At 44.2% G+C, this 15,147-nt stretch overlaps 3 protein-coding genes across 4 annotated transcripts; 2 read left to right on the forward strand and 1 right to left on the reverse strand.

The window, feature by feature from the left end:
• The first annotated feature begins 44 nt into the window (after positions 1 to 44).
• Positions 45 to 4,925, forward strand: LOC109485106 (ATP-dependent DNA helicase RecQ-like). 2 transcript variants are annotated; one of them, XM_019788539.1, is made up of 4 exons: positions 45 to 785; positions 1,698 to 1,777; positions 2,186 to 2,283; positions 2,919 to 4,925. In XM_019788539.1, the coding sequence occupies exons 1-4, from the start codon at positions 274 to 276 to the stop codon at positions 4,032 to 4,034; spliced, it is 1,806 nt and encodes a 601-aa protein (XP_019644098.1). In that variant the 5' UTR covers positions 45 to 273; the 3' UTR covers positions 4,035 to 4,925. The 2 variants fall into 2 exon arrangements, with proteins under 2 accessions (XP_019644098.1, XP_019644099.1); XM_019788540.1 differs by lacking the exons at positions 1,698 to 1,777; positions 2,186 to 2,283; positions 2,919 to 4,925 and having other exon boundaries at positions 45 to 1,543.
• A 28-nt stretch (positions 4,926 to 4,953) lies between these two features.
• LOC109485103 lies at positions 4,954 to 12,370 on the reverse strand. The gene is made up of 5 exons (XM_019788537.1): positions 11,026 to 12,370; positions 7,348 to 8,910; positions 6,941 to 7,213; positions 6,210 to 6,411; positions 4,954 to 5,983 (listed from the first exon to the last, which is right to left on the reverse strand). The coding sequence occupies exons 1-5, from the start codon at positions 11,539 to 11,541 to the stop codon at positions 5,022 to 5,024; spliced, it is 3,516 nt and encodes a 1,171-aa protein (XP_019644096.1). The 5' UTR covers positions 11,542 to 12,370; the 3' UTR covers positions 4,954 to 5,021.
• Positions 12,371 to 13,191: 821 nt separating this feature from the next.
• On the forward strand, positions 13,192 to 14,692 carry LOC109485105 (acidic repeat-containing protein-like). Its single transcript, XM_019788538.1, has one exon. It carries the CDS (start codon positions 13,313 to 13,315, stop codon positions 13,943 to 13,945), a length of 633 nt encoding a protein of 210 aa, XP_019644097.1. The 5' UTR covers positions 13,192 to 13,312; the 3' UTR covers positions 13,946 to 14,692.
• Positions 14,693 to 15,147: the final 455 nt, after the last annotated feature.

Genomic DNA, 15,147 nt, shown 5'->3' on the forward strand with positions numbered 1-15,147 from the left:
CTACGGGGGAGTCTAGCCCCGGGGGAGTTTGGCCGCCCTATACGAGTCTGGAAGCGCCTCTCTTAGCTGTCAGTCCATACGCACAGATTCTGTGTGTAGCCTTCTCTGTGCTTATTGGCCAGGATCTAATCCCCGCTCAGTGGCACGCCACGCCGGGATTGGGCGCACATCTGGCGGGCATCAGCGGGGCTAGGTCAGGCGAGGTCATTAGTGAATACCCACAGTCACTTGCGAGTCCTGCCACATCCGGTCTTTTGCTGAACTTTGCTGAACATGGCGACTGATGGTAGCACTGCTATTCAAGACGCCGTATCCTCTGCTATTCTAGGTTTACCTACCGTCAAAAGTCTCCGAGACGAGCAGTACGCGGCACTAGAGTCTTTCCTGACTGGAAAGGACACCGTTGCTCTCCTTCCAACGGGGTACGGCAAGTCCCTGATCTATCAAATTGCGCCTATTGTGGCCGGTATTTTGGCATCTCGCCCAAATGCACCAGCGTGGCTTGTGAACGTCAAGAAGCCTATTGTGATCGTTGTCTCTCCTCTCGTAGCCCTCATCAAAGATCAGGTAGAGAAAGCAAACTCGCTGGGGATCTCTGCGATCTCATTGTTAGACGTGAAAGACAAAGATGCGGAGGACATCAAGAAGGGCAAGTACCAACTTGTGTTTGGTATCCCTGAGCTGTGGGTCGACTGTGAACTCTGGGGAGACATGTTGCTCAGTGATCACTTCGAACAAAACCTCATTGGAATCGTGGTGGACGAGGTACACAAGACGCCGAGCTGGTAAGAATATATGTTTCCTTTGTGGATTATGACTTTATATATGGATACGTTGCATGGGCTTTCGTTGCATGTCTGGTATAAATATGTGCATGCCCCCCTCCCCACTATATTTTGCTTCGGTTTAGTGAAGATAGTGCATAATTATTCCCCCTCCCCCAAAAGAATATGACGGCGTCTGCTGAAATACTTCGCTCTATTTTCGCTGGGACATGTTTAGCCTTAAGTTCATCGTCACTTTCTTTCGCGTTCTTGGTGTGGCGTGGCGTTCTTGGTGTACGTGGCGTGAATCGTCGCCCGAATTTTATTAGTCGGCACTACCTTTACACCCTTTTCATGTCGGTGCCGATGGAATAAAAAGCGATTTTCCCAAACTTTAGTCGGTTCCTTTATTGTGTGTACATTTGCCTAACAATCACCAAACCTGTGCCTCTTTTGCATTTTGATTAATGAATCGCTTTTCACTAGCGTAAATAATTTACACTACCGTATGTCTCTGTGTTGTCTGAGTCGGTTCCTTTATAATTTGTGTGTACATTTGCCTCACAATCATTGAATCACCAAACCTGTGCCTCTTTTGCATTTTGATTAATGAATCACTTTTCACTAGCGTAAATAATTTACACTACCGTATGTCTCTGTGTTGTCTGAGTCGGTTCCTTTATTGTGTGTACATTTGCCTCACAATCATTGAATCACCAAACCTGTGCCTCTTTTACGCCAAAAAGCAGTTACTCAAGCAACTGGATATGATTTTGGATATGATTTTGGAACTGTGTCTCTTTTGCATTTTGATAAATAAATTGCTTTTCACTAGCGTAAATAATTTACACTACCGTATGTCTCTGTGTTGTCTGCTATGTGAGGTGTTTAAATGTTTTTTTTTTATAACAATACATTTGTTTTGTTTTTCAGGGGGATGGCCAAGAAGGGGGTTAAGGCATTCAGACAATGCTTTGGACGAATCGCAGAACTAAGATCACTGTGTAGATGTGGTAAGTTCATTTTTATATCATACAAAATGTTTTGTGCCGTTGTGTGCGTGTATGGGTATCAGCGTAATCAGGTGTTTCTCTACTCCACCCTAGGACATGAGGAGGATGGATAGCCCAAGTTGTTCCCATTTGTAATCTGACTTGGTAGTTGCTACAATATTTTTTGCTTAACTGCATTGGTGTCTAAATACACTGAATCATCTGAATGAGCCTAAAACTTATGCCAGATGTATATAACGATATATCCTATAGTACTTAGTATACTTTTGGAGCTTGTGTTTGTGTGTAAAGAATGGGGGGTTTAGTCAATATAACCATGGAGGTAACCTCCATGATATACCTGAGCAAATTGTGAGAGACTTGCAACTTTTGTAATCTTCACTTGACTCATGATGACTTCTTTTCCAGGAACCCCTCTTCTCGCCTTGACTGCGTCTGCAGATGCAAAGGCGAGGAAAGACATCGTGCACCTGTTGAAGCTGAAAAAGGATGCTACATATGTGGAGGCGGTTTCTAGTCGTTTCCCCCCCACTGCCTTTTCCCCCCCATGTCAGTCTGGTCATTTCCCTGTCAGTGGTTATGACTCCTAAAGTTATTTTTAAAATCTAAGAATAGTAAGATAAAATTATGTTACTATAAGTGTTTACATGTGATGTCGTTGTTGCATACTACTTTCTTTTATGTTGACTACGGTTTTGCCTGATGTTAGCACAGCGCCAGATGCAGTGACAAGTTATACATAAATATCCACGATTGAAAACATTGAAACGTAAACATCTATGATTTAAAATATTTCAAACATAAACGTCTCTGACTTAAACATTTAAACACAAGCAAGTAGTCGCTGAAATCTCCAACTTGACACCGCACCTGGGCTGTGTTAGTGGTGGGGGAACCTGGCATCCCCGCCCGCCGCAGTGAAACTGACGGCTTGTTAGTCTGTAAAATTCTATGAAACTGGGGAAAAACTACAACAAAAGTACAGATATCACGCTGACTATCACATGTAAACAGTTATAGTAACCTACGTTTATCTTAGATTTTAAAAATAACTTTAGGTGTCATAACCACTGACGGGGAAATGACCAGACTGACATGGGGGGGAAAAGGCATGGGGGGGAAACGACCTGCTACCGTGGAGGCAAGCCCCAACAAGCCAAACATCCGACTGTCATGCGTCACGGTGAAAGCAGAAGACTTCTCGTGCTTTGACTGGATAGTTAGGGGATTGCGGGAAAAGGCAATGCTACACCCCAAGGTACTTATCTATTGCCCAAAGATTGCTTATGCTAGTGAAGTGTACATCCACATTAAAGATTCCCTCCAGGACCATGCCTATGTTGGCCCTAAGCATGAATCCAAGTACTGTCTTGTTGCCATGTACCATGCCTCAACACATGAACACAAGAAAGAAGAGGTTTTGGCTTGTTTTGAAGAAGGACCTGTTAGAGTAGTGGTTGCTACAACAGCCTTAAGTATGGGGATTGACTTTAAAGATGTGAGATATGTAGTGCACTATGGGGCACCACGTACCATGGAGGACCTGTTACAGCAGATAGGGAGGGCTGGGAGAGATGGCCAGCAGGCCTATGGCATTGTTTATTCTATAAGTGGGAAACCGTGTGAAGATACTGATATGAAAGAGTTCATACGCTGTAAGGAATGTCTCAGAGCTAAACTTTACAATGTGTTTGAGAGGGAAAAGACAACAATGCCTATGACACCAGGACATTCTTGCTGCTCAGTATGTCACAAAAAATGTTCTTGCAATGAGGATACTTGTGCCGTATGTATTCCTGAGTTTGAAATGTGGACACAACCAGAACAGGAAGAAAATGTTTTGACAAGAAATGTTACTGCAGACCAGCTTCAACGGCTTAGGGAGGGACTCATAGAATACAGACAGTCACTAGTTCAGTCTACTAAGTTAATGTTCAGTTTCGATCTCACCACTGGGTTTTCAGGGGACTTGATTCAAACCGTCTTAGAACATGCACCCCACATTTTCAGCGTTGAATACATTCAAAAAAATATACATGTGTACAAGAAAGAACATGCGGATGCTATAATGGCTATAGTCAATAAGGTATTTGACGAGAGACTTGACATTGATGATTTGTTAAGTTATATTCAGACAGAATTTGTAAGCGAGCAAGAGAATGGTGCAGAGAGTTTTTACTTTGGAGAGAACACTTTTACTGATCCACCTAGTAGTAGTAGTAGTAGTTCCAGCAGTGATGATTCTGACGATAATTGACAAAAAAGGAAGCAAATTATTATATATATATAGCATCCCTTTAATACTTCAAAAGTTTCTTCTCATTGTACATTGCCTGTTATTTTTTATAACTTAATACTGATGTGAGGATGTTACATGTTCTGTTGTAGATACCAATACTTTTATTTACAACTCACTAAATATTGCTTGGATAAGCTAAACTAGGAATGTTTGTCACTGTTGTATTATTCTTACATACAATACTTTTATGTACAAAGCCCGAAATCTTACTTAGGTGAGAAAACCAAGACTGTCTGCCACTGTTACATGTTTATACAAGTATATGCTACATGTATTTTATTTACAAAGCACAAAATATTGCTTAGATAAGTGAATATTTGTCTCTAATGCATTATGCTTGCATAGGATACCTGTACAATACAATACGTGTACAAAGCAGACAATCGTAACCGAGATTGTCTGTAGCTGTTACATGCTCATACAAGTACATGCCGATTTTGAAAAGCACAAAATATAGCTGAGACAAGAAAATGAGAATGTCTCGTATTGACCAAGCAGAGTGTCGTATTGTATATAATATAAACTGACAAGGACCTTGTTACATGTAATGTACACGAAAATAAACTTACATCATACAAATGAAAATATCTCTTGTTGTTACATGTGTTACATGTGTACACTTTCACAAAGCACACAAATTCACTTACATCAGAAATACGTTGACAGTACTGCAGCACTTTTATTTGCAAATCAAGAAGTCTTGCTTTGATTGAAAAAAAAAGAGAAAGTACTTTTGTTCACAAAGCAAAGTGGATGAAAAGGAAGTTGTCAGTCAGCAAACTACAAAATGACCTTGGTTGTTACTTACGTTTTTTGACAAAACATACCTCACATGCTGTAGAAAACTTACAATAGGAAAACTGAGAAAGGTCATTTGCATTTTCATTCAGATGTTTCTAAAGCACATACTAGTAGCTATCAGAAAACTAGAAAAGGTCCCTGTTTCTATTCGTAGATTTTTTGCCACTGCCTCAACTTCTTTTTCATCCACTTTGCGAAGTCTGTTGGATTCAACTTGGACCACAGGTTTCTATCGAACTGTGGGAAGTGTTCATACTGTCGGCCTGCCTGATACTCAAAGGCTCCAGCTGAGACAAACTGCCTGTACAGTATGTCTATGTCATTTCTGGGGTCCTTTTTGTGGTGGTACCCTGACGGTTTGGCTACTGCCCAATCCCTATCTGCTTGTTCCAGAATTTCTTCCATTACACCAATGGCCCTGGCTATGCGCGTAGCACTTTTTTCATTCAAGTTTGGGCCAAGGTGACGCAGGAAGGACTTGAGGAAGGCGTTCATGTGCTCTAGCCTCAAGTCCATAGGTATATTCCTGCCTTTCCCTCCCTTGTTGTTCACAACACGGTTCCACACCAGACTGTGAGCCAGTCTGGGGGGAAGGAGAGCATTCACCCTAGCGAAAAACAGAAGTGTGCCAAAAGCATACTTTGTGTGCCCGTAGGCTTTGAAATAGAGCAGAGCGGCCCGAAAGCAGTTGGAGATACGCTCACCGTCACCCTCCTTGGTTGCATCTCGGAGGTTACGTATCAATAGTGACATGCTAAGATTAGCTGTGTTGTAGTTGTATACGTAGTCCTGACTAGTAGAAGTACTGGTTTGTGTGGTTGTCGGGTGTGTGTGGGACTCATCTGCTTCCAGGCCGTGCTTGTCCTTCTCGTGTTGAACCCTGCAGCCGGCTCTCACGTACACCTTGGGGCAGCCTGGGTGACGGCAGGGGAGTTGTGGCTTGACTGCTGCGCTCTTCACGCTGGTCTCCAAGGCAGTCAAAGTGGCACTGTCTTCAGACATGATGAAGCGGTCCACCACCTCTGCTGCTTTCTTGTGCAGCCAGTCCCTCCGGATGTGTCTGTCACCGCTCCGGACAAGCTGGGGAATGACCGTCTCCTCAGGTACTGCAGGTAAACAGATAAACAAACAAGAAAGAATAACGATAAGATGCTTTGGCCGTACAAAGGTGTGACATAGGAAATCTATACATGTATTTATGCCGTGACAGACCTGACTTATGAGACAAATACTATAAACCAACAGACCCTAAGTAGTAACCTTCTTGGCAAAGGTGGTAGTTGTGTTCTTCATTTGCTGTTTGTATTCATTTTGGAGTAAACATTTACTTACCATCCAAACTCTCCCATCCAAACTCCACCTTGCATGTACACAAGATGGCGGCGTTGGTCTCTAGGTCGTTGAACTCCTTGTAGGGGTTGTACGACAGGTGTGGGCCCTTCTTGGCGTTCAGACTTCTAGTAACATTCATGTTACTGCACAAGGAGGCCTTGTCTGCAGCGCTGTCCTGCTTGTAGAAGATGCCGTAGTGGGTCTGAAAGGAAACATGGTTTGTAAAAAGCTGCATACAGAAGGGCATGAGACTATTTAGCTAGCTTTAGCTTAGAGCTGTAGCCTGGGTCCATCCTCCGTAGTTTCCGCTGGCTCCCTAATGTCGCTTTCTGTGGTAGTTAGCAAAATTAGGGAGCCGGCGGAAACTACGGAGGATGGCACCCAGGCTAACCTAGCTTGCCTTCCCAAGAAAATCTGCTGGTACATGTATATAGCAAATATAAAGTGCTCATTAGTGTACATGTATCCTTGCTGGCATTTCAAACTCATAACTGGCATTTATATCATGGGGGTTGAATCCTTGAGTGCAGCACATGAGTTTTAACATCAACAGTATTATAAATGTATACTGTAAATCACGAAACAGTTTTGACAGATGCAGGAAAAAGAAATTCCAGGAACTATAGGTTTACTGTCATGAAGTTCACAGTACAGAAGTCACAGTGACACAGTGAACAATCCAGGTGAAAACAGTGAAAAAAAATCAGTTATACACTAAATAATTTACTCACCCCATATAAGGTTTTGAAGGAATGCCATAGCTCAAACTTTCCTAGCACTCCCTCCAGTCGCTCTAATGGGTCGTCCCCATCTCTGAAGGCTCCCTGGACGCTGTCTGCCCGTTCTTGGGACAACCAGTCTCCTCCCAGGAGGATGACCAGGAGCAGGCGCACGAGCCTTCCGTCCTCGTCCATCTCGGCCGGCACGTACTTATGGAAATACTTAAGAATGTCGGCCATGTCACGGCTGAGGTTTTCGTTTTTAAACTGTAGCCCCAACCACACCTGTGGGAAATACGAAGCAACAGTTATAAACATTTACAAATTTACCAAGAAAATGGTTGATGTTCCTCTACATTTCCAGCAATTAAATTTTTACAACACTTAAGTGTAGCATTGAATGTCATTTTTACACCCACCTGTTCTGACTTCTTTGACATTTCCTCTTCATACTGGTGGGGTATGTGCCAGACAGCAACATCTTTGAGGGAGTGGAACGCAGGGATGTACTTCACCATGACCCTAGCTATCAGAATGATGTAGTTCCTTCTCAGCTCCTGCTGGATGTCTTCTGTTGGCAGAACGTCTGCCAGGTCAAAGTCTGCGAGGGCTTTCTGTGGGGCACTGTTGGGCAGGTTGCTTGATACTCTGTCCTGAAAGGAGCCCTGATGTACCCAGTGGTAGTTTTTGTTGTTATCGTCGTGGCCTTGATGTTTTGCGGTTATTATGAAGTCAAGGTTATCGAAGATTAGCTGATACCATGGGGGGTAGTATGTTGATATTGACGAGATGGCCTTTTGTATTGTTGCTGTGGAATATGTTGAGGATGGAGGTATACAAGGTGATGATGTGCTCTGCAGGACTTTTTCAGCTAGGCCATAGGCACCTTCGGCATATCCTGGGACAAGGTCTGCCAGCGTTGTCTCATCCACAGGTTCCTCTTCAACTTGCAATAGTCCGACTCCACAATCTTCCCAGGACTCCATGTCTCTGAGGTCGCAAAAACCGCTTATGTTGACGTCGTGGGTGTTGCGAGGGGTGACGCTTAGGGTGTTGGCAGGGCTGACTGCAAGGTTGCCAGGGCCGACTGCAAGGTTGCCAGGGTTGCCAGGGCTGACTGCAAGGTTGCCAGGTTTGCCAGGGCTGACTGCAAGGTTGCCAGGGTTGCCAGGGCTGACTGCAAGGTTGCCAGGGCTGACTGCAAGGTTGCCAGGGCTGACTGCAAGGTTGCCAGGGCTGCCAGGGGTTGATGGTTGCACAGAGAACCCGTACGAAGACAGGTCAGCAAAACTTATGGTGCTGAAGGAGCTGCCACCAGATTTGTCTAGCATGGCTTTTTCCTCTAATGCCTCCCTCTCTGCACTGACTTCATGGAGGGTCTCCAGTATGCGTTGGGCTTGGAAAAAGTGTTCTATGTCCCTTTTCCATTCCAGCACTTTCTTGTCATGCGAGATCCCTGCTTCTTGTTGTTTGATGATTGTCCTCTTGTGTGACATACACATCTGTTGCCTGTTCAGTCTTTGAAAACCGACCTTTTTCGCTCCTGCTTGTAGCAAAACAAAACTATTTCTGTACTGAAGTGCAGACAGGGTCGGGTACGGGACGCGGAGGAGGATGCTTGCTGCAGTGACAACAGCTACGTCTGCACGGCCCCCGCTTCTGTAGCCGCAGATGGCACGAAGTGTTTCTGCCGTCCACGGTGCCTCTCTTTCAATCTCCTCCTTCACATCAGCAATGCTTAACTTCTTCAGGTCCTCGCAGCTAGTCTGCCCCAGGATGGAGGTAGGCGCCATGCTTTTCCCCTCTTTCAGAATTGTGGTTCCCACCTGTTTCTTCAGTTCTGCTGCTAACTCGTCATGCCCCATGATATCTTTTGCGGCCTGACCCCATTTCTTTCCAGTAATATGGCGAACGAGAGGGAGCTCCTTGTCGCTGAGCTCGCATACTCTAGGCTTTTTGTCTGAAGGGCGTTTCACGTGGACCTGTGAAGAACAATTTACAATCCAATAAGACTCTTGAAATACTCGAATACTACATAAAAACTTCTCAGAAGGAAATGTGTCACTCAATCTTTCTTCAACAAGAAACACACGGCGACAGGCTTTCAGCTAGGCTTCAAGCTTAGTCTCTTGGATACAAAATAGTAAGAAATTGGACGCCCTAACTATAAAAGACGCACTTTTTTTTTCAATCACAATGTCTACCATGTATTGCGAAGCACACATGCCTCCCTTCAGCCTTACTATAAATACAAAAATGGTTCACTGAAGAAAAAAAATTACATTCCTCAAGCTTTGCACTTCAAAATACGGAGGTAATTATGTTTTGTCGCTTACAGAGCAACACAGAACACAGAACCCAATATCTCATCTGCTTGGAGATATCCTATTACCTAGATCCAAAGCAGCCTTCCCATCAGCTCATACTTGTTAATGAGCCCATCAACAACAACACTCACCCAATGATCGTTCATGGTACAATGTATGGCAACAACCATTGAACAAAGTCAATTCCGTGTCACAGCGTGGGTTATTGTCATCATTTAGAAATGTTTTCAATTCTTTGTAAATGTTTGTCTAAGAAATGTCATAGTTTGGAAATATTTTGAATACTAGTATCTTTTCAACATTCTAAGAAGGTTAACCTCCTTGAACATTCTAAGTAATTCCCTAGTGTTGTAAAACTTTTGAAATAATCCTGATGTGGAGTATGACATTTCCAACAGTTTCAAAATAATTGTAACAGCAATCTACTTCTAATATTTTGTAAATAGGTCAGTTGGCTTGGAAGAAAGTACTAGTAATTCACACATCCCTGTAAAGCCTGCCTGGGTGCCATGCATGGATGGCTTACCAGAAAAGAGCCACTAGTATCCAGCATTGAAATCAAAAATATAAATAAGAAGACAAAAGAGTCTGATTAGCACCTACTTTTTAGGAGGGCATTGACCCACAACTACCGTTTTTGAAAGTGAAAGAATCAGTACAGTAGATGGCAGTTATTTGCCGCGAAACGCTTTTTTTTAGAAAAATCCGGCCAATTGAAAAGAAACCTCAAACCACACTACCCAAACTGTTAACATGTTTTCCATTAACACCTTTCTTTATCGCACCCCATATATTTTGAAAAGCCAGTGCCCACAAAAGAAACCTCAAACCGCACTACCCAAACTGTTAACATGTTTTCCATTAACACCTTTCTTTATCGCACCCCATATATTTTAAAAAGCCAGTGCCCGCTATACATTGGTGAAGGTTACCCATCCAGGGTGGCAATAAAGATACTAAAATAGCTCAATCTTTCAAGCTTAGTAGAGTAGACGTTTCGACAATTTTCATCAGTACAAGTGAGGAATTTACGGAACAAGAATCAAGTTCTTAAAAACAAAACAAAAACAGACAGATTCTAAGGAAGAACCCCGCTCAAACTATCTGGACTCACGGTCTAAAATATCTGTATTGTTTACATGAAAAGAGTGTCCGTTGTGATTGTTGAGGTGGTGGTAAATAGCAGAAGAAAACCCACTAGCACTTGCCCTAAAATGTTGTTTATTTCCCCGACAGAAATGAGTTTTTGCTGTTAGTGCCCGCTATAATTTAAGAGAATTACCAAGTTGCAAGACCTACAGAACCAAAATAATGTATGCCAAATAAATAAAAAAACTGCAGGAATGAGCCGACAACTTTCTGTATTAAGACATCAAGCCGCCAAAATGTTTGTTTAGAGCCGCATGCAAAGGAGGGCGATTTGTATTGAAATTTACGAGCGGAGGGACGGGCTTCGGCACGATCAAAAGAGTCGCGCGTGCCGTAAGCGTGCCGTCAAAGGGTCAAAGGCGTTATACTTTTTGCGTTCTTAAACCTCGTTTTTTTTCAAAGAATGTTTCATTTCTTACACAATTTTACTCAATAAAATTTCTGTAACATTTTTACATGAAATCGCGTCATTATTGTTGAGTTCGTTTCGACTGCAACACACTATGTAGCTACAACAACTGTAATACATCCACAGGCTGGCGATGCGTCATTTAAAGTTCTGCACAGTCCAATAATTCAAGTCATCGTAATATTAGGTAAAACATTAAAAAAAACACATACCTCAACTCTGGTCTCGTTGCACAGAGTCTCACCGCTCTGATGGGGAGGGCTCTTGGGAGGGATGTTCTCGACGCTGTCTGCTGGCCGCAGTTGTTTATGTAGCGGGGATTTCCCTGGCGTGTAGGACAATCCGCGCTTTTTCTGCGTTCGGTGTTGTGGCGTTCTGCATACTGCGGCCGGCATCCTGACGCGTGTGGGTGTAGACCGATCCTCTCCTTCCACAGCAGCCTGCCACGCGGTCATGGTCGAAAGGCACTTCTCCATCCTCGGGATTTCCCGAAAACATGACTGACATATTATGTCTGAGAGGCTAGGGTCCTTACGAATTGGTCTCCCAAGTACTGTTTCCAGTCTCGCAGCCGGCGTCACCGTGTCCTGGCTGTTCACCTTGAGCTTGAACAGATTTCTGGACTGTTTGCTGGTACCCTGGATCTTGAGATTGGCTCTGCACAGCCTGCACTGACTTTTGCTAGCCGGCACGGCGTCCGGCGGTTTTCGGCCGCCGGACGCTGACATGTTCCTCCCGCCGTCGGAACCGCAAAGTGACGCCTAGTGCGGTCTGACGCTCCAAATTTAACATGGTTTTCCCTTTGATGTACGTCTTTTCTCACGATTATGACAGATATGAGCAGTGTACCCCACATGTTTCTCGGCAAGCCGCGAAAAACTACTACCATGTCAACCACTGACTCCCACTCGCGAAGTACAGTCGGACGCCATCTTGCTTGGGATTTCCCTTTTTGTTATTTAGCATAAATGACGTCAAGGGAAACCCCGCAAGTTACGCCTTTGATGTACATTTGTATTATGAATAAATGAATGAAGAACGTCTATTAGATCGTCGTACATGCCACTCTTATAATCAACAAACGATTCCAGAGTAACACATAATGATTTTAAAATCTTGTCAGGACAGTGGGAAACGTTGGGATTAATCAAAGCATGGAGGTATCAATTTGTCTTTTAACTCCATGATCAAAGTCGGCATAGCCTTTGACGGACGTTAGTGGTTCTGTATGAAAATATTCCCTGTCCTCTTTAAAGATTACGATCATAACCATCATATAGTTGCTAAAGACTTAGAAAAGGCACCGTTCTTGTCAAACTCCCTTAAATTACATTACAACTTCCTGTGGGTCTCTGGACAAGCAATTTGCATTCTTTGTGTAAAATACTAGACTGTCAGTCATCCGTCAAATCAGCCGAAAGCTCGAAATATTCCCATACTTCAAAGAGTGCACCGAACATGAAGGAAAACAAAAAAGGAAGCCCGATAAAAACGCAAAAGAAGGCATGGAGAGTAAGAGAAATAATGTCCTCAATTTCCTCAAGTGTCCCCAGACAATCCCCATCATTGAATTAGCATAAATGGCGTACGACGGGTCACCCTTCCATGTTGTCGGAGACTGTCTGTGTTGACAGCTTCCCTCGAGAAGAAGTGGCGGTACTCTTTGATGTTGCTTTATGATTTAATTTATACATTGTGACTTGTAATGCAAAGGACAGAACAGGGCAGGGCACTCCTACACTCCCCAGGCACTTTTTATGTTCAGAACCAAGGACATTATACGGAGAACCAATTGCAAAGGATTCACGGATTTTTTAAATTCAAAAACAGATAGAGAGCTGTTTTACCACTAATTTGTAAAGCATGGTGAGTCTTAAAAATCGTCGACCGTACGATAAACCGATTTCATCTCTTGAAAAATCTCTTCACACCACGGGACACGGACAGCAGACCATAAAACACGTCTGTAACGTGTACAAAGAACGGACACCACACTCCTAACAAGTTCCCGCTAAAACCATAAGCAGTAGAGTGTTATTTCACAACAACTGTGGCATGCATTCTGTGGCATTCAACTGGACCGGCTCGATCTGTTCATCACGTATACGTAATCACGTACGACGCACGCGGAATTCTACAGCATAAAACATCGTTCAAGTCAGCCCGAACTTACGGTATGTTCTCTACTATTTTAGTGCGAAACATAGACAAGAACAAACTGCCCGTTTCTTGATTGTTAGGCTAAAACATACAGCCGGCTTTTTTTTTCATTGGCTAAGTAAATCAGTTATCTATTCCGAGTTGAAATGTCTATTTGAGAAAGGATGTTTAATCAGTGTATAAATATATAACGTTATATATATATCGACTAGGCGTGTATGACAGAGTAATTTCAATGTCGTTATTCCCCGGAAAATACTATTAGACGCGTACTTTAAGATAGTACAAGTTAGTGAAAGTGTAAATCTTTATTGTTTTGTGTTTCTGTCATCTTAAGATATGGCTGAAAAGACGACAACTGAAGATGAGGAGTACGATTCCGACGCAACATATTGCTCGGCGATCGAAGGGCCAAGGGAGATAGGGCCACCACTGTTTTCGTCAACACCAACTCACGACACCCAGTTCAGCTTGCTGTTTGATGCTGACACGTGCCAGGCAGACGAAAGCGACTTCGAAAACACCCCCGAGCTTTTCCCGTCCTCACCTGACAAGTCGGACTTGGAAAACACCCCCGAGCTTTTCCCGTCTTCACCTGACAAGTCGGACTTGGAAAACACCCCCGAGCTTTTCCCGTCCTCACCTGACAAGTCGGACTTCGTAAACACCCCCGAGCTTTTCCCGTCCTCACCTGACAAGTCGGACTTGGAAAACACCCCCGAGCTTTTCCCGTCCTCACCCGACAAGTCGGACTTGGAAAACACCCCCGAGCTTTTCCCGTCTTCACCTGACAAAAACACCCCCGAGATCCCGTCTTCAGACGGGAAGAAATCCGACGACACGCGCGATAACACCATCGATCTGTTCCCAAGTACACCCACAACGTCGACGAACAACGACAAAGCGGACGACAGCGAAGATGACGGTCCTCTGGACTTGAGAACGGTTATACCAGAAACGCAGTTGGATTGAAAACGCTTGAGTAGCATAGCCCGAGGTAAATACAGCCACAGCGATTTTTTAGAATACCGTAAACCTTGTATATAATCCTACTCTGTTTTTTTATTACATGTTTACATGTGTGTAAAAAAAACCTTGCATATAATTCTACCCCGTTTTTTATTTGCATGTTTACATGCGTGTAAAAAAATCTTGTATGTCTTGTATCCAACCCCATTTTTAATAGAGTAGAGTAGCATAATTTTACGGCCGGCCAGGTAGGACGTCAGTCCAGTTGAGGCCGCTTGTAACTTGTATATAATCCTACCCGGTTTATTACATGTTTACCTCCATGAAATGTTATGTTACATTAGCACTACTTCGGCGCGAATAAAGGAGTAAAGTCTCTATACTTGTCTAGTGTATTTTCTCTTTCGTACGAACCACCGGAAGCAGATATGTAACCTCCGCTCTTTGACCCCTGAACGCAGCGCTATGTAGCTAGTCACATGACACTCGCCGATTCATGAATATTTAGTGTAGTATAGAACCTGTGTGTGATTCGCTCTCGTGTGCAGCGCACATGGCCAATCCTGCTGCCGCGCGGTGGGCTTCCCGTGGCGCGCGTGATCATTAATCACGGGTTCCCCTCCCACACACTGGACGGCTGCGTATGGGACGCGCTTCCAGACTAGTTGGAAGGCCGATATACTCCTCTGCGGGCGAAGTACCCTGGCTGCCGAAAAAACGGTTAGCGGCCTGTAAACTTGGCTGGCACCCAGGGTAGTATAACGCGTTTCAGGCTCTAAATCATTACCCTGGATGCCAAACTCGTTCTTCGGGCGGCAAGAGCCTTTCGCCCGCCGGTGTAAATTACTGCTACGGGGGAGTCTAGCCCCGGGGGGAGTTTGGCCGCCCTATACGAGTCTGGAAGCGCCTCTCTTAGCTGTCAGTCCATACGCACAGATTCTGTGTGTAGCCTTCTCTGTGCTTATTGGCCAGGATCTAATCCCCGCTCAGTGGCACGCCACGCCGGGATTGGGCGCACATCTGGCGGGCATCAGCGGGGCTAGGTCAGGCGAGGTCATTAGTGAATACCCACAGTCACTTGCGAGTCCTGCCACATCCGGTCTTTTGCTGAACTTTGCTGAACATGGCGACTGATGGTAGCACTGCTATCCAAGACGCCGTATCCTCTGCTATTCTAGGTTTACCTACCGTCAAAAGTCTCCGAG

Source organism: Branchiostoma belcheri, unplaced genomic scaffold, assembly GCF_001625305.1.
Source record: "Branchiostoma belcheri isolate BF01 breed outbred unplaced genomic scaffold, Haploidv18h27 scaffold723, whole genome shotgun sequence".
NCBI classification, from domain to species: domain Eukaryota; kingdom Metazoa; phylum Chordata; class Leptocardii; order Amphioxiformes; family Branchiostomatidae; genus Branchiostoma; species Branchiostoma belcheri.